At 33.5% G+C, this 27811-nt stretch overlaps 4 protein-coding genes across 6 annotated transcripts; 2 read left to right on the plus strand and 2 right to left on the minus strand.

Moving 5' to 3' along the window:
- Positions 1-2258: 2258 nt before the first annotated feature.
- Positions 2259-3920, plus strand: LOC118038613 (uncharacterized). The gene is made up of 5 exons (XM_035045059.2): positions 2259-2875; positions 2980-3101; positions 3216-3307; positions 3472-3558; positions 3672-3920. Exons 1-5 carry the CDS (start codon positions 2517-2519, stop codon positions 3777-3779), a joined length of 768 nt encoding a protein of 255 aa, XP_034900950.1. The 5' UTR covers positions 2259-2516; the 3' UTR covers positions 3780-3920.
- A 266-nt stretch (positions 3921-4186) lies between these two features.
- Positions 4187-13534, minus strand: LOC118038530 (uncharacterized). Its single transcript, XM_035044948.2, has 18 exons — positions 13248-13534; positions 12416-12533; positions 12144-12331; positions 11951-12058; positions 11151-11215; positions 10372-10477; positions 9630-9713; positions 9127-9273; positions 8914-9042; positions 7272-7339; positions 6600-6633; positions 6426-6510; positions 6094-6161; positions 5895-6008; positions 5755-5790; positions 5520-5606; positions 4687-4778; positions 4187-4563 (listed from the first exon to the last, which is right to left on the minus strand). The coding sequence occupies exons 1-18, from the start codon at positions 13383-13385 to the stop codon at positions 4467-4469; spliced, it is 1764 nt and encodes a 587-aa protein (XP_034900839.1). The 5' UTR covers positions 13386-13534; the 3' UTR covers positions 4187-4466.
- A 2009-nt stretch (positions 13535-15543) lies between these two features.
- On the plus strand, positions 15544-17218 carry LOC118038342 (uncharacterized). 3 transcript variants are annotated; one of them, XM_035044692.2, is made up of 2 exons: positions 15544-15689; positions 16578-17218. In XM_035044692.2, the coding sequence occupies exon 2, from the start codon at positions 16639-16641 to the stop codon at positions 17062-17064; it is 426 nt and encodes a 141-aa protein (XP_034900583.1). In that variant the 5' UTR covers positions 15544-15689; positions 16578-16638; the 3' UTR covers positions 17065-17218. The 3 variants fall into 3 exon arrangements, with proteins under 3 accessions (XP_034900583.1, XP_034900657.1, XP_034900735.1); XM_035044766.2 differs by having other exon boundaries at positions 15546-15674; XM_035044844.2 differs by having other exon boundaries at positions 15582-15714.
- Positions 17219-17951: 733 nt separating this feature from the next.
- On the minus strand, positions 17952-23351 carry LOC118038250 (serine/threonine protein phosphatase 2A 59 kDa regulatory subunit B' gamma isoform). The gene is made up of 2 exons (XM_035044593.2): positions 21394-23351; positions 17952-18708 (listed from the first exon to the last, which is right to left on the minus strand). The coding sequence occupies exons 1-2, from the start codon at positions 22627-22629 to the stop codon at positions 18319-18321; spliced, it is 1626 nt and encodes a 541-aa protein (XP_034900484.1). The 5' UTR covers positions 22630-23351; the 3' UTR covers positions 17952-18318.
- Positions 23352-27811: the final 4460 nt, after the last annotated feature.

Raw genomic sequence — 27811 nt, forward strand, 5'->3', positions numbered from 1 at the left:
TTTTATAGTGTTTTCTCTAAGGATTTTTTAAGAAAAAACTAATTCTTCCTCCTTTTCTTTTTGTTCCAACTATACTGGCCATGAAAAGAGAGAGAGAGAGAGAGAGATTGTTTTTATATGGCTTTTATATACACTTCAGCCCTCATTAGTATAAAATCTTAATTTGCCCCCGAAATTTTTGATTGATTTTCTCTCTTTTTATCTAGTGTCTCAATATTTTTTTAAAATTTTTTCTCCTGCCATTAAATTTTAATTTTCTTAATTCTAATTTGACCCATTTTATCTATGGGTTAAAAAAATCTAATATTTCTAGAAAAAAATTGGGAGTTTATAGAAATTATACCTTGCCAGTATATATTTTCATGTTCTAAGATTGTTCATATTTCTCCTCCTAGATTTCAAGGGAAAAATAGTTTTCACAATATTCTTATTTTTTAGAGAATGTGTGGATATGCATGCATAGAAAGATAAAAAAAAAAAAAAAAAAATGGAGCTTAAACTTTGTATGAGATTTGTGTGTGAGAAAGAGAGATATACAAGGATGGTGATATTATTTTTATATTTTTTTTTAATTTTAATATTGTGAAGTGTTAATACGTGGATCTGAATGGATGATGTGAATTCAAATTTGAGGTGAAGATGAAATATATGCCTTTGTGGTATTTTCATTATTTTAATACAATAAGAACTTTTTAGTCATTAAATAAAAAATAATAACAAACTTATAAATAATTAGATAATTTTTGTTGATTTGTTTTAGGTGTATCAAGTATAAGATGTAAGCTATTATGTGTGTATTAATGTTTAGGTTACAAGCTATAATTTTTTTAAAATTTGGTAGACAAGAGAAATTTCGATTAAATTATAAGATATCAGGGGTATGTTTTTTAATATTTCCTTTTGTTATCCTTTACACAACCTTAGAAAAGTTATTTATGATATATTCTTTATTAAACTTATATTTAAAATTATGTTATTTTTATTTTAAGATTCAAATGATAAGGATTCGATAATTAACATTTTATGAGTAAAAATATTAGGAGTAAATTTTATATAAGATATTATGAGGAGAAGAAAATTTCTTGAAAAAGTCTTGAAATTCTCCTAAAATACATATGAAAAATTGAAAAAACTCTCCAATATGTAGTTTTATGATTTATAATTCGTCAATTGAATGTGACAATCCGTTTACTTCCTTTTGATTTCTTTAATGTCGAAATTACACAATTTCTCTATTTTTCTTTCGGTCAACTTCACATTAGTCATGTAAGTTAGAAATATTGAACCTTGTACAGCAAAATACATGCGTAGTTAACACGAAAGATAGCCGACAAATGTGTTGAATTTTTTTTTTTCTTCTTGCTTTTATTTTAGTACAAGAAATAAACTAGTTAGCCTTAGACTTCTATTGTATCATTCACTGTGGACTTACTATGTGTTTTTTTTTCTTATCCTAAGAGTTTTTTTTCTTACAACCATATTCTTTTGTTTTCCAATAAGATCTTTAGCGATTGATGGGTTGAAAATTTAAGCTTTATATAGTATGGTTTTTAGTTGATTCTTGATTTTGTAAAAAATAATGTGATTTTTTTTATTTTTCAACAAATTAAAACTAAAGAGACTAGAATTGAAAATAAAGATAAACAAAGGCTCTTTTCTTTTAGATAAGATAGAGAAAAAAATAAGAAAAGAAAAGAAAAAAAAGAAGAAATGATTGTCGAGCCACATCAAGACTCTTTTCACACCACACACCACCTTAGGATGATTGACTCGACAAGACAAAACCAAATATGTCATTTACAGCCACTTAAGAGATCGGAGGCCACCACACATCGTCAAACCGTGGCAACCCTATTTACATGTTGGCTCGTGTATATTAAGTGTCAACTATTTTCCTTCTTTTTTATTTTAGTCTTAAAATCAATACTAATTCTTCAATTGAGTCTTCAATTTCATTCAATCTGAGCCTAATCAATCTCCTTTTAATTTAGTGTTTGATTCTCTAATAACACATCAATTTAGTCTCATATTTCATTCCAACTGAACGAGATGAAGATCCAACATGTAAGAGAAGCTGGGAAAGGGTAAAGAAGGGTAAAAAATTTGCTCCATCTCGTAGCGAAAAGTGGGACAGCTGGCCAAGTAGCCTTTTTCTTTCTTTATTTCCTTTTATGTTTTCTGTTCCATTTCTTTCTTTCTTTCTTTTTTTGGTGCAGTTCTTACCGTTTTTCTAAATGTGATAAAATGAAGCTGAGAGCAGGTTTAATTTCGAAGAACACGGGGACTAAACAGTCACTTGAATAAATTCAATAAAATGTTATATAGTCTTATTTTCTAAAGTGAGGATTTCGTGTGGATTTTTTATTTTATTTTATTTCAGAAAGTCCGCATTCAACATTTTATCGTATCTAATGTTGAAACAGCACCTGGAAACACCAAATCCAAATCCAGCAAACCTGTCCGTCTGTTCGTCAGGTCAGCCTCGTCCAATCCACAACAAAATATAGAAAGCAGCTATGAGTTTTCTAGCGGGAAGATTAGCAGGGAAAGAAGGAGCCTTCTTTTTCCAGGAATCCAAACATGCCGTTAACCGCCTCGCAGAGAAATCCTCCATCACCGTCAAGAACCTCCCACCCCACGCCTCCTCCTCTACAATAGAGCACGAATCCCAAGCCGACGTGCTTCCCGAGGTCTTAAGACATACTCTTCCTTCCAAGATCTTCGGCAAGCCGTACGAACCGTCTTCTCTGTCCACATCATCCAAGTGGGCCCTACGATCTGATCATCCAAATAGTAGTTCAACCGTGTCCCCTGATGTTCTCAATCCTCTCCGAGCTTATGTTTCCCTCCCCCAGGTCACTTTTGGTCCCAAAAGGTACCACCCTTCTTTCGATAAATATAACATTTCTTCTTTCTTTCTTTCTTTCTTTTTTTCTTTCAATTTTGATTAAACATTGGTGGGGGAATGATTCCGAACAGATGGGAATTGCCGAGCGAGGAGCACTCGGTACTGGCGTCGACGGCGAATGAAATGCGAAAAGACAGATATACCACTATTAATCCCGATAAATTGAAGGCCGCAACCGAGGGGCTTACTTATAGTTACCTTTTCTTTCTTCTTTTGATTTTATTTTACTACATGAACCAGAATTGAAAAATGCAAGCTCGAGCCTATTTATTAGTGCTGATAGTTGGCTTAATTACTGTGTTTACAGTTGGGAAGGCATTCGCGGTTGCAACTGCAATTGTGTTTGGTGGCGCCACTCTGGTATTTTCTTTGGCAGCTTCCAAGCTAGACCTCCGTAATGTAAGTAATCGAAGAAGAAAATTATGCCTTTTTTATGCAACTGATTCATTAATCACTGGTATTAATTGTGGATAATTCGTGTTAGTATTAGATCTTGGAGGACCATCTTTGAAATGAATCTCCACCATTTTACCTTTACCTTTTCTTTTTAATTATTCTGACAGGGTGATGATATCCGAACTAGAGGGAAAGACCTGGTTCAGCCAAAACTTGATGTCATCAGAGAGCAATTTGTGCCTTTAAAAACTTGGGTATATGATTCTTACAAGTTCTGGTTTTGATTGCTTTAGTTTTTTCTTCTATTCCTCGCAATTCTTTTTGTGGTTTTTGCTGTGGTCATATATCTTGTACCTTGTGTTTTCAGGCGGAAGATACATCGAAGAAATGGCACCTTGATAGGCAGGAAGACGTCAAAGAGAAACCTATGGTCAAGGAGCTTGCTAAAATTCTGGGCGCAAAAACTTCCAACTGATATCTGTGTAACGTTTTCGATCGTGCAAATAATGTGTAACAGTGATGATGGTGGGTTTTCTTAAATAAAAGAAACAAGGTGAAAACGTTGTATCATCAATCAAATGTTATTCAAGTTCTCGTGTGCATTTTGCTGCAACAATGCCGTGAATATTTATTTGGAAAGTGTTTTACCTAAAATTTCAATGTCTGGTTCAGCTGCAGTTTTTTGGTCAAAGCTGTGAGAAATCTAGGGACCAAACATGTTTCTGCAGAAGCCTCTCACAGCCTTGGCCTCTACTCTTGCTTTCAACAACAGGTATTTAGCCACTCCAGAGAGCAAAAGGGGGATAAATTTGAAAATACACCCAGAAAAAAAAGGGTAGAGAAAATGAAAACCGAAGTATGAAAAATAAAAACAGAGGAAAATGGAAGAATAGAGTACTCATCCAATAAAAGAACTTACAGTTAATCAAAATGGTGGACAAGTGCTAGCCCGTTTGAAGAATAAATGAATTATAAACTTGTGATTGTCATGAGTTCAATGGATACAAAGTTTTCTGTTGATTTCAGTGAGAAGAAACTCTCTCGGATGTGCATGAGATTTAATTCTTTAAATGGAACATGCCGGATCTGATTCACTCCGGGGAACAGGTAGCTGTCCATATGTAAACACCAAGTCTCCATTACACTGATGATGCCTGCATCGTTACAGCTTATAATCTAAACCAGACCCATATTTCCAAGCCTCAAGATACCGCTTCCACTCGTACTTCATCTTGGATGGAAATGCAGTTAAGAATGGTCTGTGAAGAAGAGGTCAACAGTACAAGGGAACATACAGAAGAATAGCTTCTATTACTGTTAACATGGACAAAAACGAAAAGAGTAAAACTAAAAAACCTAAAAGTGGAAAATGTATACAATACCTTATTACTGGATCTGCATAGGTGGAGAGAAAAGTATAGTAGCCCAGCATGAAGAAATGACTGGACCAGTCAAGAAGCACAGGAATACCAACCTGAAGATGAAAAGATGGTTAAGATGAGTGGTAATTTCCATTACCAAACATTGCTTGTGTCCATCGTAAGATCTGAATCATGTGAGAAGGTGGATACAGAGAAACCTAACTACTGTACGTGCATGCTTTCAAGGTTTTATGATCACTGTATCAACACCACAATTACTGTACTGAATTCCTGTCAATCTATATAGTGCATACCGTTATTAAATAGTTTATAATTTCACAGTAAAGAAGCTGACATTTCATTTCTCTAAATGCTTCCAAGCCAAGGCGAAGGGTCATTAACGGCACAGGAAGGTGGCAGAGACAATGCTAAATTCTTCTAACAGAAACCAGTGGCAAATTACAAGTGTTTTGGTGCTGCGAGATAGAATGAGGCTGCAGCAATTACATTACCAAGTTGTTTATAAAAGATTAAAGTCTATAAGATGGAAAGGAAATAACCAATGGGTGTTTAAATAAATGCAAAATCAAGTGCTTTTCTCTAGATGCCTGCAACCTAACACCACCCAGTTTATGCAAAATATCATTCGAGTTTTTTATTCTTCAAGCCAAAAGATAAAAGCAAAGAAAATGAGATAAACATGCAAGAATTTATGATTTTAAAAATACGATGCACAGTTAAAAGATTCAAAAGAAAAAAGCAATGGGAAAAACCTGCAAGAATTTATACCAGCATCTCAAGTTGAAGAGAAATTACAAAGAAGGAAAAAGAGCACCTCTGAAGTTCATGCATACCTGCTTGAATATTGATGGGATGATCTGAGGTTTAGTTAGCATAACAAGGCCTAACGTCTTGGAAAGAGCCCAGAACTGTATAACATCCTGTGACCATATAGCGGCATCTGGCATTATTATTTTATATTCATAACTGTTTTTCCTTTAGAACTAAATCTCCTAAGACAAATAACTGGACCATACCAATCAAATCAACTAGGAAAAAGATCTGAAAAGGGGAAATAAGACAATAAACCTGAAGAAATGGTCTTAGAACTGGATCCCCCAGCTTCTGAGAAGAGATACGCAGATTCGTTAGGAAAAGAAAGAAAACTGACAGACTCATAAAGAAGAATTAAAGAAGTCATGGCTTATTTACATAGCCTGTAAGCCCACCTGCATACTCTGGAAATTGACATAAAGAAGCTCATTAATAAATTCTGAAGGAACATTGGAGTTTTTCTTGGCTGACATTGCTCTTTGAAACAGCCAAGAAGCACTTAAATTTGGCTGCAATGAAGAAAATGTCACTCAGATAATTGTAAGAGAGGCTGTTCAACCATATAGCCATAAATAAAAGTCAGGGGTCACCAACCATATAAGGATTTAGGAGGGACAGGCTGGATGCATCGAGAAAATCTCCATTGATTGCTTCATATACTCCTTTATTTCATGAAAAAAATGGTAAGCTTTCAGCTAGAAAATCTTTACATAGCACATGCTTATGGAGACACCGTGAAAGTAATTTGTTGTTTTGTATAAAATCAGGGACCAAGTACTTACAAGGGAAAAGAATGTATATTCATCTGAAGTGATTTGTTATGCCTACTAAATTGTCTAATTTGTGTTATCCCTCCAAAATAATCAATTGAACTCAAGTATTAGCAAATTAATTGAATGTTACGGTAATTCAATCAAACAATATACCTGCTGACAATCTCCCAAGGTGCCTTGTCAAGCTTCCAAAACCACCAAATGAAACAGGTGACTGGATGCCACTAGCATCCCCAAACTGCAGAGAATGAATTAGTGATGCTTGCATCTCATTTGTGTTGTGCCCATAATCTAGTAAGAGCTTTATAATTGTGTGACTTATTCCACCTGTAAGATACGATCAAATGCTGCAGGCAATGGACTGACAAGTTGATCCACCCCCATTAAGAATTTAAAAGATGTTAGACTTGAGGACCAAAATTAATAAGAATATTCAACAGAAAAGAAGAGCAAGATCACTTTTGGCATGAAGCAGACAAGACATGAGAATACAAGTTATTCAAGTTAATATAGTTTGCAAATAACAAGCAGTTTACAAAAAACACAGCTTCATATTTATAAAAATTCACTGGTCTCAAATCAAGATAGAAGAAATTATGATCATTAGACTACAACGCCAAACATGCCTTGTGTTCCCATTATTGCTCAATATACTCAAGTTAAAATATCTCAGATCCTTCTTTATCTGAATGCTTCACACAAAAAAGGAGGATCATGGATTTGGAGAAGAATCAAGGATATCTTGACTTGAATATATTGAGCAATAGACTACAATGCCAACAAACATGCTTTGTATACGGAAAAAATTTCAAAAGCAAGGGGCTTGCATTTTCCCAGGTGAAGTCCACAATTCTTTCTACCTTTTGGTCCTGTGAAAGCCAGCAGCTTTTTGTAGCCTTTTCTTTTGGAACGTATTATTCTCAGTAAATGTGTTTACATGTATAATGCAGTTCCAGTAGCATGCAAGTAAGCCTTGGAGTTCATGTGTTGCATCGTTACCTGTCACGATATGTAGGGAAAATGCCATAGATAACTCTCAGTATCTCCAGATTGTCAAGAGAGACTCCCTGCAAAATGAGCGATAAAAAGTGCATAACCTTACCAATCAGTTTGAGGGCATCACAGAGAAGGAAAAGCTTGTAAATAGAACTTGTTAATGATCTCAACAGACAATGTCTAAGGCCAAGTAAGACACCAGTTTAAAATAAGAAAGAAAATATCTATCCCCTGACTACAGGCATGCACCAATAAATTCCAAATACATGCATTATTAAACTTCCTATCCATTGCAAGCAGCAACATGAAACGAACTTGATTGGTTTAAAATGTAATTACTAAACCACAGGCTAACATCATGTCCTAGATCAATTTTCTTTTTCCCTTTTAGGCTGGTTAAAGTTGGGCATGAAATATGGTCAATTAAGAGTTTTGGATTAGGCTATGTCAATTGAAAGATGGGTTCCTCAACTCTACAAAAGCCCCCTTTTCTATTTACTCTCTAGCTGTAGAGGCTTCATTCTTCAGTAAACCAAAAGAGCTAGCGGTGATAGAAGCCCTTAAGGGTAGAAAAGACTTAGGTTGTGTTAAACCTGTCTTCCTCTTGAGATGCCCGGCTTATCTATATCTATCCAAGCTGGGAATAAGAGAAGGAAGGGTTTTGAACTACTTGCTTGTAAACTCACTCTTCCTGAAGCAGACAGACAACCAGCTGAATCAAGTTCTGTTCGGTGCTTTAGAGATGGATGGGGAAGCCTGTCCTTCATCGCATTGATCAAAGAAAATGAATAAAGAAAGCAAAAGAAAAGAGTAAAACATTGAGGCTGATTAAAGTTGGGCATGAAATATGGTCAATTAAGAGTTTCTTTCTTCTTTTTTGAAAAATGGGTTTATAGATAGGTGGACCCCAACCCTTTCACAGACGACACTCATCTTGCACCTCACCAAGGAGCTAGTGGCAGTACTCAAACCTGAGACCCAAGTCCAAATGAATCTTCTCCTTACCACCACCTAAACCAACCACTTGGAGGCAGTCAGCTAAGTGTTTAGGCAGCAGTATTGACATTGCAACCAATACAAAACAAGTTTGCTCCTCAACATCTCATTGCATATCATAGAGCAGTAGATATTAGAAATCCCTAAAGAACATACTCCACAAAGAAACGAGTCTTTTTCTCCACAACATTACCCATGTACTGCTTTTATTCTTACATCATTTTTTTTTTTTGGGTGGGGGTTATAGTCAAATGCATGTCATAATAATGCAAAGAAAATAATTACAAATAAGGTTGGCCTCTCTAATGCTGTGGCGATTATAGTTATCATGAGTAAGGAAAGTGGGACAATCCTACAAAACATAATGTCCTGAGATTAAACACTCAGGTATTAACCAGATTTGTGAGTTCAGAATTCGTACTTAAGAGTTAGGAAAACCTCCTAGATATGGAAACAATTTCCATAAATGAATTGAGCACAACAGGAAAAGAAAAAAAACAGATTTAGCATAAAGTAAATGACAAGGTGCATATTGTAGATTGAATAGTAACAGCATTCTTAGGATGAAGCGGATCCAATATCATCAAGATGCAGAACTACAAAAGTTGAAAGTGAATGTAATTCTGCAGATTGCAATCTGAAAATTAACCTGATATTCTGGCATCAAGTCCCAGAAGTCTTCTAACAATTCTTCTAATTTTGGTGATCCTGGTTGAGGACTGACATAAGTGAACATATATGTAGTACGATCCAAAGGACCAGATCCAGCTGGAAATGCCTGTCAAAAGTACTTCAAAGCTTGACTCTCTAAAGGAAAAAAGTCTTTTTATAAATGGTAGCATCCCACTAGATTGTTACAAACCTCCCAGAAGTATTGTGCTTCGGAATCGCCAACCTTCTTTACAGATGAACTACTATATATGATATCACTGGCAGAGTTATCTTTAAAACCACGAGCACAAGATCCAACAACAAGGCAAACACCATCTGGCTTCTTTCCTCTCCTTATCTAAAAAACATAGAGTTGAGAAACAGTTTCTGCCAAGATTGCAGACATGTACTAGATATAAGTTGTTATTTGTCTTGTGTGAATCATTTTTTGAAATTTTTGGAGCTTATATTTCAATATCTAAGAAATAGCAAAGGCACATTGTAATGAAGGGCTTGCCAGCCTCAGTTCATTTACCTGTGACTCAAACATGCAAAAATGAATAAGGTTGTGTATAGTGGAAACGACTGAAAATCTAGTGTCCTAAATTACATTAAAATGCATGTACTTATGTAAAATGTAGTCAACAATGATGCTTGTGGTCCAGTGCATAATTGCAAAGAAATGATAAATATGTACAAGAGGAAGAGTCTAACCTGTTTTACCACGGGTGAAAAGTTCCCCATTGCATCAATAATGAGACGAGATGACAGAATGTTCCCCTTCGCCAGTTTCAAGACCTATTGAGAGAAGTTAATCAAACCATTGATGTTCACTAAGAGAATAAAATGCTATTCAAAATCAATGTTTAATTTTTCTGTGCAAGCAATGCACCATTATTTGAAGCATAGCCTTGCATGAACTTAAAGACAACCCTTTTGGAATTTTGAAAGCTAGACCTCCATGGTTATTATGAAGCATAAAACTCATTTAAAATTTCTTCCAAGTGAGTGCCAGTGTTTTCATTAAATAATTCAAACGTTCTCTTTCCTTCGGCCTTCTTTAATCATGATTCATTTGTATTCCTCATAGACTTTTTTTTATTTATTCTAATTTACAATTTCAGTTGTTCTCACTTACATCTTGAAACGCTATTCCACTAAACATGGTTTTCGATAATGTTTGGTGGATGTGTCCAATCATGTTGCTGCATAACCAGAGGGGCCCGTTATGAAGTTCTCTCATTAGTTCAATTGGAGCACCAGACCAGAATTCAGCTATAACTCAAATATGGTAGAAAAAAACATCAACTAAATTTTAACCCAACTCAATTAAGCCTTAGTCTCAAACCAGTTGGAGTCAGCAACACAAATCCTTATATTTCTTTCCATCCTACCAGACTTTATTTAATCAAAATTACTTGTGATTATATTACTTTGCAAGATTCAATAGACTCACTGATGCATCCTCATATATAGAGATGCTGGAGACACTGCAGCCTTCAAAGATGACTCCACCAAGGGAAATAAAACGTTTCTTCACAATCTCTATGAGCTTCACAGGTCTGTAAGGATAAAATAATTATAATCCAAAGGATTTGTCGACTATTGAAGAAACAAGATTGATGTTCCTGTCAAATGACGCCACCAAACTTCTTGTTGAAAGAGATTAAATCATGCTTCATCAGCATGCCACAAAAACAAATAAAGGAGTGAGAATCGAAAGGAAAAAAGAAAATTCAAGCTTTTGAAAATTTCAGAAGTCCTTAACCACTTGCTATGAAAATTACATAAAAATAAGCTAAATCATGGCCTAGCTTAGTTTGAGAGTCATTACCCATTATAAGAACAGATGTCACTGAGGATGCCGTGATATCTTCGCAATAATTTCATGAAAGAGAGCTTTCATTATTGATTTGAATGACTTTATTGGAAACTTTGGCAGCATTTATTGCAAATTTTCATGCCTTTCTTGTACCTATATTCTCTTTGATATCTAATGCCACATGATATTTAGAATTCTCCAGAAATCAATATTTTCTTGTATAGTCTGACATGCATTTTAAACCCAACAGTCCATGGAAGGAGAGTTACAACATTATAAATTAACATTATATAAGCAAGATTAACGTTTTTATTTTGAATTGATCCAAGGCCTGGTTTAGGTTCATCTTAAAATTAAATCTCGCTACCAGTTGCATACAACATGCTATTACCAAAAATGAAATGATAGCTTACGAAACACCAAGATTAAGAATGTCTTTGACCCAGATTTCGCCCTTATCCTCAAAGCCACATCTATTCTGCACATTTAGTGAAATTTTAAACAAAATAAATATACCAAAGAGGTGAGATCAGGCAGTGTAGGCAGTTGGATATGGATCGACAAAATCCATGCAACCTCATAGAAATGAGGAAAATCTAGACACAATAGTCAAAAAATGGAAGAGATACAGAACATGCTGGAATTGCACAAATGAAGGCATGGTTATATACATGTGCTCATTTGATTGTGCTTAAAATTAGAAATTTCTGAGGCAATTTGAAGTTTGCAATAATTATAAATCCGGGAGAAAAGTCATAGGAAAGATGGCATAGGTAGTCACCCTTCTCACAAAAAAAAAACAAAAAGAAAAAAAGATGGCTTGGGCAGTCATTCTTTTGTACCTAAAAATACAGACTCTGTACTACTTAAAAAATATAAGCTGATTTATGAGCATCCAAACTGCTGTCAATCGTAATCAGACATCCACTGCGATGAGAAGTGGCCATCACAGCTATACTATCTAGAGATTGATAGAGAATATAGCTTATAGCAGAACCTTCTTCTGAGAAGAATTATCTTTATATGTGTGTGCTTGTGTCCATAAAATAAAAAAGAGAATGCTTTCTGAAAGCATGTAGAGTTATAGAAAACAAATAACTATGGGGCAAACATGATCCTAGCATCAAATGTTTATCTCCAATCCATTCTTTGGTACACAACTGAAATGTTGAACTAAGAAAAATTATTTGATTTGTGAAGTTCAAGAACTCACAGGATTAAAGTTCATAGCTATAGCTTGTTCAATGTCATTCTCTTCCAGAATTCCAACATCTACAAGCTCCAACAGCTCCTTCCTTGAGATATTCCATTCTTGCTCCCTCTAACCATTTCAAACAATTCACATATCAAAAGCAATTTGTTATGCCTTAAGTTGTCTCTATATTGAAAGTAGCAGTACGTTATACCCCTTTTAGTGTGTTTCTTTCCACAACGCCTACTTGAAGACCTTTGGCACTCAAGGCTGTGGCAATGAATATTCCCAAAGTACCTCCACAAACTACCACGTCAAATTTATCAACCACTTTACCAGTGAGATCAGAATGGCTTGACACTCCTGGAATACTCGAAACAACTTGCTGAGGCTCTTGAGAAACTGCAAATGGATACAAAGATTGCCAGAATTCAAGGATTTCATAGACATTGAATCATCATTCAAAGTAAGTTGCATGATTTGTACCTGTTACAGTGGAGCAGATACTAGACCAAATATGGTCCAACCTCTTTAAGGCATTATATGAGTAAGCCCCACCAGCACCACCAACTTCACCTTCAACTGCAATACTCTCCATTATCCTCTACAAAATGGAAGAGAACATGTCAGATTAGAAAGCACAGGATGAAGCAATTGGAAAATCCAAAAAAGTCAAATGGGAATATGTATTTCTTTGGACTTGAAGTCATAACAGAACCATAAGTACACCGTATTCCTCTTCTAAAATATAATTCACTACTCCGAATAAAGCACACTAAAGGCAGAAGCTACCAACTTCGAAAGAAGATGGATTCTTGATTTTGCTTTAAAAGAAGTTACTTAAACTTGAATTCCGAACCAGCAACAGCCTAAAACATAGAGTTGATCACGTTCTATTCATTTCTACTCCCAGCATGAGCGATCACTAGCGCAGTTACTATGTTGCAAACTTGCAATTGGATGACTAAGTGAACCTCCAGGCACCTCGAGAAATAATAAGATTGTTGCATTTATCATTTATACTATAGAGCATTTGAACCCTACCACATTACAAAAATCTCCACAGAATTCTCTCAAGTAGAAACAAAGAGTAAAATCAATGTGCAAAGAAATAACTATTTTTCTCCATTTATAAACAGTCAATAAGAATATCGGTTTTAACACCAACTTAGATACATGTAGCCCTGACTCAATTACAAACAGAAAAAACATTTACTAGAAGGTATAAACCCTTTATCATATTCCTTTTAATCCATCAAAGAGAAAGAACCATTCTTTATTAAAAGTGGAAAAAAGAAGAATTTAGAAAAAACTTGACCTGGGTTCTAGAGGGAAGAGCTTGTGCTTGCAAAGAAATGCTCCTTTGAATCCTCTCCTTTCTTCTCCGAACCAAAGGGCTCAGCTTTGGGTACTGACCCAGTACCCCATTGCACTGTCCAAGCTGAACCATCAACATATTGAGTTGAGCTCAAAATCTAAAATCCTGGATTTTTAGCTCCTTTTTCAATCAAGTTATCATCAAATCTCCAACATTACCGGGATGCCAATGTACAAGTGTAAGAGAACTGGACACGTTCCACGACCGAAAACCCTCTCTTCCCTTTATTCTAAGGACATGTAGGATAATGAGATAAAGCAAACTTTTAAAAGTTTTTTTTTTTTTTTTTAAACATATATTAAAATAATATATATTTTTTAAATTATAACAAAAGTAAAATGATGTGAAGAAATTATTGTATATTAAAAGAGCTTTTAATGTGGATTGTAATGGTAGTTTTACTTTTAATTTCTTTTTTTTTTCATAAGCAGATTAAAAGTTTCTTTGGTTTTTTTTCTACAAGAGTATTAGTTTTTTTGATTTTAAATACAATTAAATAATGTTTTTAGCCTCAGAAAAAAAAAAAAAAAAAAAAAGAGCTTTATTTTGGGGTTATTTTGGTATTTTGTGTATTAAAAGGATCATGAGAAGTGTTTTATTATTTTTACAATGTATTTGTTATTTATTAATCAAAAAGTTGCAGGCTAGTGTTCCTCACGCCCAAGCGATTGAGCAATGCTTGCATTATTAAAGAGACTCGTATGATACTTTAAGTGCCAAATCTTGTCATTCGTTATCTAACTGGATGTGCAATCGTGCTTTCTTACACATGGTGTGACGCATGTAGACTAGGTTAGATTGCGCGTAATGATCGATTGTTTGTGTTTTTTCTTTCTTTTCTCTCTCCTTATAACTAAAGTGCACAATTATTCTTTTTGTTTGTTGTTTGTCAAATCAAACATGTTTATCATACCCAAGCACCTTGGGTCTAGTATGTTTGCAAGACCCAAAACACTTAGATCTTGCATGATTTATTAGACCCACGCACCTTGAGTCTGGTATGGTTTGCAAGACCTCATAAGCCTAGATCTGCCAAACCCGTGCGCTTGGGTTTAGCAACCATGTCATACCCAAACACCTAATTCAAAAAAATTATAATTTTTCAAAAGTATGATTGAACTATAAAAACAAGTACTACCTCATTCAAGCAGAATTTTTCATTCATATACAGCAGAATTTAACTACAAACTTTTTTTTATTTGTGCAATTTATTTTATAAATTTGTTATATTCAAAACGGAAAAGAATAGAAAAACAATGTTGAGTCCTAAATTATTTATTTCAAGTCTTAAAAAATAAATTTTTCTTTTTTGTATGCATTTTAGATGAAAATATTAATTTTACATTTTCATTCAAGTGTTTGAACAGTTTTTTAAAGGGTTCATGTTTTTTTAAAATTTGAAATGTTATTGTATGATTTAATTGTCAAAGTTTGTTATAATGATAGTTTATTCTACACTATAACTATTAGTAATATACAAAAATTTGAAATATGTGATCATAAGAAAAAAAAAACTTTTGAATTGATACATTATATTATAGGAAAAGAAAATACTGTAAATGTAAAAAATTTATTGTCCTTTTAACTATCTTAATTTATGCAATTTTGTAGATAATTTCTTAGCTAAAATAAGAGACTAATAAAAAAAATTAAGTGAATTTTAGGGATACGTGTGGTTAATGTCCTAAAATAGAACAAAGAAATATAGAAAATATAAAAATATTTTAGTTAAAAAAATAAAGATAAAAATACAAAATAAATATATTTCTAGAAAAATTATAAGTGAATTCCTATATTAAAAAAAAAAAAAAAAAACTCATAGGTTTGGTATGGCTGTCAGACCTAAACACTTGGGTCCTGTCAAACCCAAGACACTTGGATCTATCGTGACTATTAAACCCAAGACACTTGGTTCTAGTAAAGAGTTGAGTGAAAATTTAAAAATTAAATCGTTTGGTTTGGTTTAATAATACTATTAAAATATATTTTTTATATAATTTTTATATTTTTTTAAAAAATAATTATTGACCTGCTATGGAGTGCAGGTGAAAAAACTAGCTTACATTAAAACTATTTAAAATTAAAAAAATATTAATTTTTATTAAATTTAAAAATTTAAAAATATATATAGTTTGACCGTAGATGTCTAAATATTATGTATTAGAAGCGGAAATAAAAGTGGTAACCGAGAGACCCGGTACCCAGTAAACCTTGACTAACGGGTGACATTTAAAAGTTCACCTACATGTGACACTACCGACCAGATAGAAGATAAACCTCTCAACTTTATCAGGTTTTCGGAAAGACTCCAACTTTCCCCCTTCTTCCTTCTTTGGCTCTGCAAACTTTCCTTTCCATAATTATCAAGTGAGACCTCTCAAAGTATGATTTGTTCCATCTATTCTCGGTATTGTGTTTGTGATTATCAAATGTTGGGTATCAGTGATTTTACTTCTCTCTTTTCTATCTGCTTTCTGTTTGGTTTTTGAAAATGAAATAAAATATTTGGAGCTCTGCATTTTTTGATGAAATCTTGAAATGAATGAAGTTTTTTGCTTTACTGGGCGTTAAAAAATTATCGAGAGTTTAGGTTATTGTTGTTGGTACATTTCATGTATATGATTCGTTGTTTTGGTTAGCTTTGTGAAATTAAATTTCTTGCGTTCCCTATTTGTATTTGTTCTACTCCTGAAACTAAAGTCTAAGTAGCTACAAACTTAAATGAAGATTTAGCCTGCCAGTTATATGCGAAATGTGAAATTTTTGCTGTGTTAAAAATCTAGTAGAAATCGCTACAAGTTCCCCATCTAGAGTCCACGAGGAATGAGGCTAAAGTTAAGGTTTTGTTTATGATCCAAAGCTAATGAAGCAACAATCTTTGCCAAAGATGAAAAACATATAGAAATAGAAACAAAACTCAGGAAATAAGAAGAATCGGTGATACAAGGTGTGTAAAACTTGAACTGAATGCATTAGTTACTTACGCCAGGAAAGAATGGCATGAGGGATGGATGATACCTATCTGCTTAGCCTAAATGAATTTGTGCTTGAAATAATTCCAGCAGGCCTGGTTATTGTAGTTTAAAAAACAGTTATGTATTTTATGTTTGCTTTATCTTGGGGAACTTGTATTTTTGTGCAAGGGTTTACTTTTATTATGATGGTTGGAACACGGGGAATACACATGAATATTCGCTGTAAAAGATGATTTTGCCAGCGTTTTGAATTACCTGTCACTTTGCTAATTTATATGTTTTGAACTTGTGTTAGTCATTCGACACAACTTTAGCTAGCTTGAGCAGACGAGAAAGGCTAGAAACTGTATGTAGCTATGGCAAGCATGATCATATCCCCAACCTTCTCTATCAACAGAAGCAGCAGAGATTGTAAAATCTTGAAAAATACCATTCGGCAATGTCAAGGTATAAAGGCGATGCACATCGAGAAGCCTCTTGAGGAGTTGTACAACATAAGGGTGGAAAGGAAAGTGTCACGAGATAAACTGGCAGAGCTTGGGGTTTCAAAATGGTCAGTGTGGAAGACTGACAAGTGCAAATTGCCCTGGGACTGGCAGGTGGACCAGTTAGTTTACATTGAGGAAGGAGAGGTGAGGGTAGTTCCTGAAGGGAGCAAAAAATACATGCGATTTGTTGCAGGAGACCTTGTTCGCTACCCAAAGTGGTTTGAGGCTGACCTCTTTTTCAATGCTCCATACCAAGAGCGATATAGTTTCCGAGCTTATGGTGATGACAGCTAATCCTTTTCTGTGTACCTCATTGAGAAATGCAATGCTTGTTTCTATGTGTTGGCTTCAAAGGCATCCATTTTAGAATAGAAATATGAACTCAATATCTGCAATTTGGAACGCCAATGTAAAATGATCAAAATATCGTCTCATGATTTTTCAGTTATAGACTCCCTAATGCAGGTCTGGATATTATGTACTGATTTGCTGCAACTGTGGTTGTCAATGGATTCTGCCACAAGGATTTAGAAATCCTGAATTTATTATCATGAACCACTTTCAAATTGGATCAGTGCATTTTGATTTAAATCATAAATGGAATGTGGTGGTGTTGGTATTGTTTCCAACTGCTGTTGCAAGTAACAACGAAAGTATGAGCTTTCAGAAAATAAAATTGTGCGATTTATGCTAAACAGATACATAGACCAGGTACCTGGTTAGCTGCGCTGGTGTAAAAACCACCACTAGAATCTAATTGATAGCCACCATGAACTGCCGTGATCTATACTATAAATCGTTCGAGCAAGAATTAGTTCATAAATTAACACTATCACGATGACCATAGCAAAGTAATTTCAACTTGTTCATTCAGAACTTTAGGATACACCCTATAAACAAAAGCTTGTCAAGCATTGATGCTATCTTGAAATTGTTTGTATGTTGTCCTAAAAACCATGTCTGAGAATCATTCTCAATGCTAGAACTTCATGGCAGAATACTCAGTTGAAGAGCACAGGCAGAAAATTCCTAGCAATAAATTTTGCCATTCCTCGGAGACTTGCATGTTTGCGAACGCCCGTCAAAAGTGTCAACATGATGATCGTGCCAAGGGCCCAAAATGGCAAACGGTGAGCCATTTAAGGAAGATTGTGGCGATATTTTGGCTTGAGAAGTAGCAGTTTAAAAGAACTAATAATTTTAAGAAAGTCATCAAAGTCGAAGCATAGAAGGAACAATCTTCTTTGCATCATTACAGCAAATAAATTTTCAGGTAGGAAATCCAAAGACGCGCTACCTCTATGAATCAAATCCTTTATATTACACACAATTACATTTTCATGGATGAAAAGAAGAAAACGGAGCAAGCATAGAACCGAAAAGGTGAGTAGCCTCAGTGTCTCAAAACCGAACATTCACTTTCCGCATTGTTCAGGTATGGGCTAATGAGAGAACCATGGGAAGTGAGGCTGAACAATTCCTACATCGCAGGTCTCACCTTATATTCCTTCATGAGGGTAAGCTCATAATTTACACTAGTCAAGGCTCTCAACCACCTGCAGTGGTCCGAGGACTTGTTCCAGTGGCAATGGCAATAGATGAGACAGAACTTGAGACAAGCACAGCCTCATTGCTTACAGCCTTGGAGGTTGCCAAATCTTCCAACCGCTTCCAAGTTAATTCTCTTTTCTCCCGTGTCTCCATCTGCTTCACTTCATCTTCTTCGAATTTGACCAAGCACTCATCAAAAAGTTCTTGATCAGCATCTGAGAATATCTTCCTGACATTCAGGGTCAAACTCTGAACAGCTTGGTTCCAATGCCCCCTTGTGTTTCTCTCCAAAGCTGGGAAGATTATAGGCAGTATCACTCTGCGATTCTGCGTGATCAAATTTCTTATGTGATCATTGTTCCACAAAAACAATGCACGTTCTGCAACCTGCCAAAACAACCAGATTAAGATCATCCATATCAACAACCTGAAGTCCAAATCCAAATCCTTCAGATGGTAGAAGGGTAGATAATATGCAAATCCATTTGATTCTATCAAGCAATATAGCTTTCACCAAGACAGTATAAGCTCTGAAGTGAAAATATCCATTGCTATGGATGTGCAGCTCACTGCACACATATGCAGTCTCCAACATCCTTCATGTTCTTGGTATTCAGCCTCCTTTTAATCCACATACGTGCAGATTGAAAACTGAAAAGCATGCTTATTCAGCTTAAACATTAACGAATACATGCATTATCTTGATCTGTCAACCAATTATTATCTTGACCAAAGAGTAATCATAGTCTGTCAAACAATTGTTACCTTGACCAAAGAGTAATCATATCAAAACTACGAGTAGCATGCACTTCCAAAGAAACCAGAAAGCAGCAGCTGAATCCTAAAATAAAGCTACAGGTAAAAATATTCACAGCATAAAACACTCTTTACATCCTCCATTACCATACAAATGCTGAGCTTTCAGCATCCAGACATTCCACTTATTTTCAGAACAAGAAGTCCAATGGCTTTACCTCCAACTATTGTCCTACCTGGAAACATAAATCACCGTGGACACAACACATGGCTGTGATCATAATGACAACGCAGATGATAGAAATGACTTGCTTGTAGCTTGTTTAAAATAATTTTGGCCTCTCACTAAAGTGTCAAAATTATCTCTTAGTGTTCATAAGATGACCTTGTAATTGTGGGGTTCTGATAAGAAAAAAGAGAAGTGAAAGAATTTTACTAGGCCATGTGGGTGGTTCCACACAAAAGCATCTAGAAGACAGGTACACCCTCTAAGCTAGCTTTTTTTACTTGGACTGCTGCTATCGGGAAGATACTTATGTTGATAGCATAATCAATAGGAAACACACTACTCTTGAGTGGTGATGTGTGAAAGATATGTGAGGAGCTGATAGAGAATCTGGTTGGAAATAAAGAAAAGCAACAATCGAAATTAATATTTCATTTAAATTTTAATGCTGTATGATCATCAAAGATATTTAGTATTATTAAGAAATATTAGTGATTATTATTTTGTAGTTATATTCCTAAATAATCAAATATTAATATTATGCCTTATGCTTCTAAGTCATGGCGAGGGACTGCAGGGACACTTCACAAGGATGATGAGTGGAGAGCTATTGTGTTCATTTCATTGACTAAGTGTGTGCGAACAAAATCTCACCCTTATGGAGTAGAACTCCCATCATAAATACATCAACTCCAGTTGTAAGGTCTAAGTACAGATGGATGTTTCCTTCATACTAACTATGTTTTTTCATTTTCATGGAAAGTATCTTTGGACTTCTCAAGTAGCTTTATAATGGAATGTTAGGCTTCTCTTTGATTTTATCTCAGGGGGTTATCTTATATACTTCCTATGGAGTTGGGTGCACCCCCTACTTTTTATCTCAGGGAGAAACATCATAGCACTTTACTCAGCCTTCTTGATTTTAATATCAGTTAGAACATTAAATAGGTCAATGACAAAAGTCTTAAAAGAGCATATTAAAAGGTTCTTAATGGTATTGAATCCATAGTTACATGAGTAGTGGATATATATCTTCGAAGATGCATGATAAAAAAACTCTGGCAAATGACATGAAAAAAAATGCAAATTCTGACCAGATCCCTTTATGTTTGCATATTATTTGCACGATTTAAAGAATCCTATTACACAGAAAATCCATGAACACATGACGTAATCAATAAAATTGCATGTAGTTGTTGAAGCCAAGACAGATGTCCACACCTCTCATCATCAATACCATAAACCCAACTTCAATAATTCAGAGCAGAAAAATGACAGCAACCCAGTAAGCCCATAAATTCAGAAAAGCTCAAATCCCTTGTATACACAAGTAAAAAGATAGCGCAAATAAATAAGTGATAAACTAAATGTGCAACTATTCAATTTGGAATTCAAATATCCTCATGAAAACAATTAAAGTTCACCTAACATAAGATGGCAAAAAAAAAAAAAAAGTTTCAGTTGTAGTGCAACTAAAGTGCCGGAAAGAATGATCAGTAATTAAATGTGAACAATTATACCCCAAGAGTTTATGGACCAGATTGACAAGGTTAAGCCTGAAAGGAAGTCCATGAAGAAACCCGGAACCATCAGATATGAAGCCTGAAGTTTCTGTTTTTATATTTTAATTATTTTCCTAGTTAATTTTGGATTTTAATTATTTTTTTCCTACATAGTTTAGGAATTGTAATTTAATTAGCATTTTACTATTTAAAAATCCTAATACTAGATGGATTCTATTAGTTATGAAAGTTCTAATTAGGAATCCTTTTCTATAAAAGATTGGAACTATTATAAATAGAGGATGTCTAGTTTATTTTTAAAGATTCATACTATTATTCAGATTTAATAAAAATAACAGAGAATTTTCTCTATAGATTTCTCTAGAGTAGGTCTATAACCTTAAAGCTTGAGAAATCTAATTTTATCTTCGCTATATGTTGCATCAAAATGGTACAAATACAATGTCAATGGTGAGATGATAAATGCAATTACAAAGCAGCAGAAACAACAAAGCACTAAAAGCTCAAAAATGATTAACCTTTTATCAACCACCAAAAACTCATAAATAATTATTCTGAATCCAGTACCTGAAAATGTGAGCTGTTGAGGCAGCGTCCAATTTGATGGAATAAAGGAACCATGCACCGCTGAAATTCTGCTGCCTGAGTAGCCTCTAAGACCTCCTCCAACTCGCCAAGAAACATAACTTCCTTGGAACTATTAGTTATGGGCCAATACTTTAAGAGACCTCGAATTACAGTATCAGCCAGCTTGAAATCTTTCTCCACGAATTGAGTGATACAATATGACAGTTGTTGATGATACATCGACACACACTTGGGCTTGTGAAGTGGAATTAAGGCACGAACAAGAAAAAGCTTGTGCTCTTCCTTCAATGGCAGAGCAAACCCATTAATAATGCTTCCCAATATCTCAAGCATTTCTGCAATCCCATTATGCCTCTCTGTCTCGAAAATGAATCTGTAGAAGATATTGTTGATAGCCTTCCTAATGAATGGTCGATGTACCATGAACTTTCCATAAATGCGGTGGAGTATCGTCTTCAAATACTCCCTCTCTCTTTGGTCCTCAGAATCAAATAAGTCCAGCAGTCTCAGCACAAATGAATGGTCAATGTATCTCTTGGCAAGCTTGGCATCAGTTTCTGATGAAGCCACAAATCTAAGCAGAAACTCATAAACAATCTGAAGATGAGGCCAAGCCGGCTCCATAGCTGGCTCTTCATCTTCGGGATCAAACATTTCTAGATTCTTGTTATCATAGTTTGCAGATGGAAGTGTTCTGAACAAATTGGCTGCCACCATCTTTGTAATTTCTTGCATTGCCATCTCATTGAACTTTGAAGTCACAGTTGAAATATAATCAACAAGCTCAAGCAAAGTCTGCCTCTTAATGTCCTTCTCTTTTAGATTCTTAGAGGGATCACTAAAATCAAACACAACGCAACACATGTTCAACTTCTTAACAAAGAGATTCGGCTTCTCTGAATTAGGAACATCACGAAAGCTAGGCAATGCCTCATAAACCGCAGAAGTCATCACAGGACCCAATTGGGAAGCTGACTTTTTCCCTTGATTCATCTTGCTATTCGGTGCCAGGATCCCATTGTTCAAGCGTGAAGCGCCCAAACTCGGATTCGAAGTTTTGGATGAATTGGAAGAGGGCTTTGAGTTGTTAATGGAATTCGCTCCATGAGATGAGTTCAAAGACGAGTGGGCATTGAGTCCACCATCATTGTTTGAGTCGTTACTCGATGATCTTGAGGGTTTTCGAGGTAGCTTACCCAGAATTTGTTTGATCATTTCTGCTGCTAAGCCAAAACCCAAACCCCAACACTAATCCTAATCTATTCCCACCCAAAAAAAAAAACAAAGTCTCCACCTTTTAATCACCTCAAATTCAATACATTTTTCACAGCTAGGCAACAGAAGCCTAGTCAAATTAGTAAATTAAAAAAAGAAAAATCAAACGAGGCTGCGCATGTAAGGCTCTTAAAATCCAAACTCCTACCTCAGGATTCATCAACAAAGCAAGAAAAAAAAAACCCACTTGATGAATTGCCTAATTTCGTATACGGAGGAGGGAATTACTTACATTGACGACAAGAACAGAGCGATCCGAGAAAACCCTAGAAATTTGATCTGAGATTGATAAAACCCACAACTTGATTTCACAGAGAGATAGAGAGAGGGAGGGAGACAACATGAACAAGGTTATCAAAAACAAAAGTCAAATTAAAAATCCATAAGAGACAAAAAAAAACAAAAAGGAAGATGGTAGTTGCATTTACAGAAATAGCCAATAGAGAGATGAGACACTCTCTCTCTCTCTCTGTGTTTCTTACTTTGTGTGCAAAGTTTAGGAGAAGGAAGATTTGAGAGAGCACAAAAACAAAAACAAAAACATAGGAAATCGAAACCCAGGACTGAAAACAGGTTGGTATTTGGTTTTCTTGTCAGGGCAAAAAGATTAGTTCAAATTACCATTAGTTCCTCCTCTACGTTTTTTTTTTTTAATTATTTATTCTTGGTGGATTTAATTTTTATGACCAGTGATTATGATGCAAATGGACCCAGTATCATCACATATTCTGTATAGGTGAGCAATGGGGGCTCTGTGGATTGGGTTGACTTGCTTAATTGACTAATCTCTCCTCCCATCCAAGCCATCACATAAAAATACTTCAGATATTTATTTATTTATTTATTTATTTTTGGGTTGTCCTGGTCTCTTAATGGGTATTATTGAATTTCTTTCCTTCTGGTTTTACTTGCATCACCCGCAGTTGACATTTCTTTTTTCATCTTCTTATTATTACAGTAAGTATTTTCTGGTTATTTTTTAATATATTTTAAATTTAAAAATATATTAAAATAATATTTTTAATTTTTGAATACTAATATATCAAAATCATTTAAAAATATAAATAAAAAATTAATTTTAAATAATAAAAAAATTATTTAAAAAAAAACATTTTTTTTAACTAGTAATCACAAGTCAGTTTATTTTGTGTTTCAAAACAAACCGACTTGTGGTTACTAGTTTGATTTTGCCATAGTGAATTTTAATTTATTTTTTATTATTACAAAGAAAAAATTGCATCATAGTTTGACATTATTTTTTATTTTGATTTTATTGTTTATAAAAATGAAAATATTTTTTTATAAAAGTTCTTTTTATTAGAGTTCTTAATATGAAGATAAAGGTGTAATATTCAATATATAAAGTCTCTTATAAGTAGAATATAATAGCACAAACTTATAAATAATCCAATAATATTTTTGTTGATTTTTTTTATACCGACTTGAGGATATAATTAAAGTGTTATGGAGTTATTAAATTGATGACGTAACGTGTCAAAAAATGAAAAAAAAAAAAGTGAAAAAACAATCAAGCTAGCTTGATGTAATTTTTCCTATTGCAAATGAAAAAGCAGATTTCATACTAGTTTTAATGATACATCGAGTAAGAATGGTATTGTTAAGAAATTTAAGATTCAAGTATAATTTAAAAACTTCTTTTTTCTTCTCCTTCCAGTCCTTCTATTAGTTTTAAAATTATAGATTGAAAAAATAAAATTAAAACTCAAGATCTCACCCTTTTCTTATTCAGTAAAAAACTCACAATAATGTCTTTTTTTTTTCTTTTAGATAAAAATCAACCATGATTATCTCGTACTACATTAATCAACAATCATTGCATTGAAATTTAAATTAAATAATTAATTATATAACACTTTCTATACGTTGGGTAAATTCCTTCTTACGTGGATTGTACAGTCCACGCCACTCATGGCTAAAGAAGTAAGGACCAAGGCGGCAAAACTTTCCTGCGCGTGGCGAGCTAAGAAACGAAATGGGAAAACTTATTTTAGGAGGGCATTCCACTTCTACGATTACAAGGCATATATATATATATATATATATATATATATATATATATATATATATATATGTGTGTGTGTGTGTGTGTGTGTGTGTGTGTGTGTGATAGAGGAAGGTAAACTTTTATTTACTTGACAATGTAAATAATTTTATATCAACTTACGTGTTAATTAAGATTAAATCACTTTTTAGGATTAAAATTTTGTCAAAAATTATTCTTCAACAAATTGTTTTTAAGATAAAATATTAAAATGATTAAAACAAATAATGGGTAAACAAGAAATTTTTCTCAAAAAAAAACTCTAGGTTTGCATGTTTTTTTTTTGTAAAACGTAAGAGTTTTTATTTTATATAGAAAAGAAAAGAGAATTTATTTTTTGTTATATAGTAGAGAGTTAAAGGCTAATGAGTTTCTGTGTTTTAAAAGCACTTTTAAAAAATTTTGAAATTTTTTTATTTTTTTATTAACTTCAAATTAATATGTTTTTAGTGTTTTCAAATCATTTTGATGTGTTGATGTTAAAAATAATTTTTAAAAAATCAAAAAACATCATTGGCATGTATTTTAGTACGAAAAGCTATTTAAAAAGTAACCATAACCACATTGTCAAACAAGGAGACTCGGGTTTGTTTTTAGCTAACCTATTCAGGACTTGACTTTTAATTTATTATAAATAATTTTGTCTTATAAAAAATTATTTTTACCAGTCTATTAATAAAATGCATGAACGGTCAGTCTTATTCATATTCCTGAACAATTTTTTCCCAGGGAAAAATGTATAGATTTAAAACTAAAAACTGTGAGGTTTTTATTTCATTTTTAAAGCTAAAAAGTTGCTAGCTTTTATGCATCTTAGTTTCTTCAATAAATAAGCACTATTGGTTCTCTAGTTTTAGTTTATATGTATTTGAAAGTATGCATTATAATTTTGAATCCTGGTCTGACTCGATTGATTTACCTTCAGCTGAAATCGGGCTAGGTTTAAAAAAAAATAAAAAGAGAAAACACTAGGGGTGACTTGGTGGGTTAACCTGACAACCTGGTTGACTTGACAAGATCCAGTTGTAGCTCGTTGACTTTTATTTTTTACGAAAATGACATCATTTTGATTTAAAAAAAAAAATTGACTCGAATGACCCGGCTACCCAATCAAAATCCAGTGGTCCACTCAAAACCTAGAACTCGGGTCTTGAATTGGGTCGAGTTTAAAAACTATGGTATGCATACTAGATTTCAAATATAAATTTATTTTATATGTCTAAAATGTATGCTAAGTTTCTTGTTTAATCTTATTACAACATGAACTTGACCATTGTGATAATCCTTTATAATATTTAACAACTCACATTCTTACAACCTTTTTCACTTCCATGTAATAGCGAATCAAGTTATGAATTAAGTTATAATGACCCTTGACAGTAGCCGGTTTATAAACTTTCATGGAAGTATGTTATAACTATGCAAAATTCGAATTAATCCAAGGCATACACTTTTTAGTTTTGGGGACAAGGATGAAGTCCATCGTCCACCGTTTATTTTGACTAAGACCTGTTGAAAATATATCTTCTTAAAAGTTAAAATTATTTTCTTAAATTATTTTTTTATATAATTTTAGATTATTTTGATGTGTGCTGATATTAAAAAATAATTTTAAAATAAAAATAAAATTTTAAAATATTTTTTAAAATATTTTAAAAAACAACCAGGATAATATTTTTAAATTTATATACTTGTGGATCAGGATATTCAATTGATTTCCAACTAGCTAATTTTTCTCACTCAAACTCCCAGTAATTAGAAGTTAATTTTGACCCGCTTAATCCACTATAAAGAAACCGAAACGGTGAACCACTGTTTATTTATTTATGAAATTTGATTTAATAACATTTTCAAAAAAAATTGCCTTGACATCGCACGAACAACTAATTACAACTATACCATTAAAAACCGTCACTGCTTATCTACGAAACTTGGTTCATTCCACCTTAATTTCTAAACTTACCAAAGTAACCAAACAAAATGAAGTCAGCTTAATCGAGTCAACTCTCATCAGTCAGCTTAAAATCGAGTCAACTCTCATTAGTCAGCTTAAAGTCGAGTCAACTCTCATCAAGTGCCTTTCAAAATCAACACGCTGGTAAACCTAACTTGTTCCGCGGTTGCCCAATTGACTCACGATCTTGTCTATCAAATTTGTTTTTACATTACAAATTTTTTTTTAAAAATAAATTATTATATTTTTATACCAAAAATAACTTTTTTAAAACAATATTATTTTAAAACGAAATACATTTTAAAATTAATGTAGAGAAACCAGCGATCGAGGAGCTGCCTCCTAAGTTTCTGTCTGTTTCTCCATTTGTCTGGATTTTCAGGAAGAATTTTATAGCACAGAAGAGTCAACAAAATTAATGGTGTAAGAATCAAAGATTCCGGTGACAGTGTTTACTGTTTCACCTTCGTTAAAAAATGATATATTATATTGTTAAATAAAAAGTGGTTCAAATAAATATAATTATTATCGATTGTATTTCATAATTTATTTTAATTTAATTTTAATGGGTTATCACCATCTTAGAATAACATATCAATATTAGATTAGTCCTTGATTTTTTTAGCATCTATTTTTTATCATATTAGTAAATAAAAAATTATTTCAAAAAAAAAAGATAATTATTAACAATTAAGTATAATATTTATTTCAAATTAATTTTTATGGGTTATTGTGATCTTAGAAAAAAAAATCAAGATATTGAGTTGATGCTCGATTTTGCAAGTATATATATTTTTTATGATATAATTAAATAAAAATAGTTTTAAAAAAATAAATTTATTAAACTCAATGGAGTTTCATAATCTGAATCATGGATTTAGTAGATTAACCTATCTTGATCTAATGTGTCGTTATCTTAATATTCTTATAAGAAAATATATCATTTAAAAAAAAATAGATCAAAATCATGTTATTACCAGTCGTTTGACTTTTCTTTAATCCTCCAAGTCAACCGGGTCGCAACTAGATAACTCCTTAATTTGAAACTTGAGCTAGACAAAGAATATGGTTGGAAGATTTCACGTTTGACTGGTTGAATTGGATTT

Source organism: Populus alba, chromosome 14, assembly GCF_005239225.2.
Source record: "Populus alba chromosome 14, ASM523922v2, whole genome shotgun sequence".
In the NCBI taxonomy this organism is placed as follows: Eukaryota; Viridiplantae; Streptophyta; class Magnoliopsida; order Malpighiales; family Salicaceae; genus Populus; species Populus alba.

What these genes read in the sequence shown, in the direction of transcription:
- LOC118038613 (XM_035045059.2), top strand. Translation starts at nt 2,517, where the DNA reads ATGAGTTTTCTAGCGGGAAGATTAGCAGGGAAAGAAGGAGCCTTCTTT. An exon ending in AACCGAGGGGCTTACTTATA is followed by an intron (nt 3,102 to 3,215) that starts GTTACCTTTTCT and finishes CTGTGTTTACAG; the next exon opens with TTGGGAAGGCATTCGCGGTT. An exon ending in CCAAGCTAGACCTCCGTAAT is followed by an intron (nt 3,308 to 3,471) that starts GTAAGTAATCGA and finishes TTATTCTGACAG; the next exon opens with GGTGATGATATCCGAACTAG.
- LOC118038530 (XM_035044948.2), bottom strand. Translation starts at nt 13,385, where the DNA reads ATGTTGATGGTTCAGCTTGGACAGTGCAATGGGGTACTGGGTCAGTAC. An exon ending in CTCTTCCCTCTAGAACCCAG is followed by an intron (nt 12,534 to 13,247) that starts GTCAAGTTTTTT and finishes TCCATTTTGTAG; the next exon opens with AGGATAATGGAGAGTATTGC. An exon ending in TAGCTATGAACTTTAATCCT is followed by an intron (nt 11,216 to 11,950) that starts GTGAGTTCTTGA and finishes CTAAATGTGCAG; the next exon opens with AATAGATGTGGCTTTGAGGA.
- LOC118038342 (XM_035044692.2), top strand. Translation starts at nt 16,639, where the DNA reads ATGGCAAGCATGATCATATCCCCAACCTTCTCTATCAACAGAAGCAGC.
- LOC118038250 (XM_035044593.2), bottom strand. Translation starts at nt 22,629, where the DNA reads ATGATCAAACAAATTCTGGGTAAGCTACCTCGAAAACCCTCAAGATCA. An exon ending in TCAACAGCTCACATTTTCAG is followed by an intron (nt 18,709 to 21,393) that starts GTACTGGATTCA and finishes TTGTTTTGGCAG; the next exon opens with GTTGCAGAACGTGCATTGTT.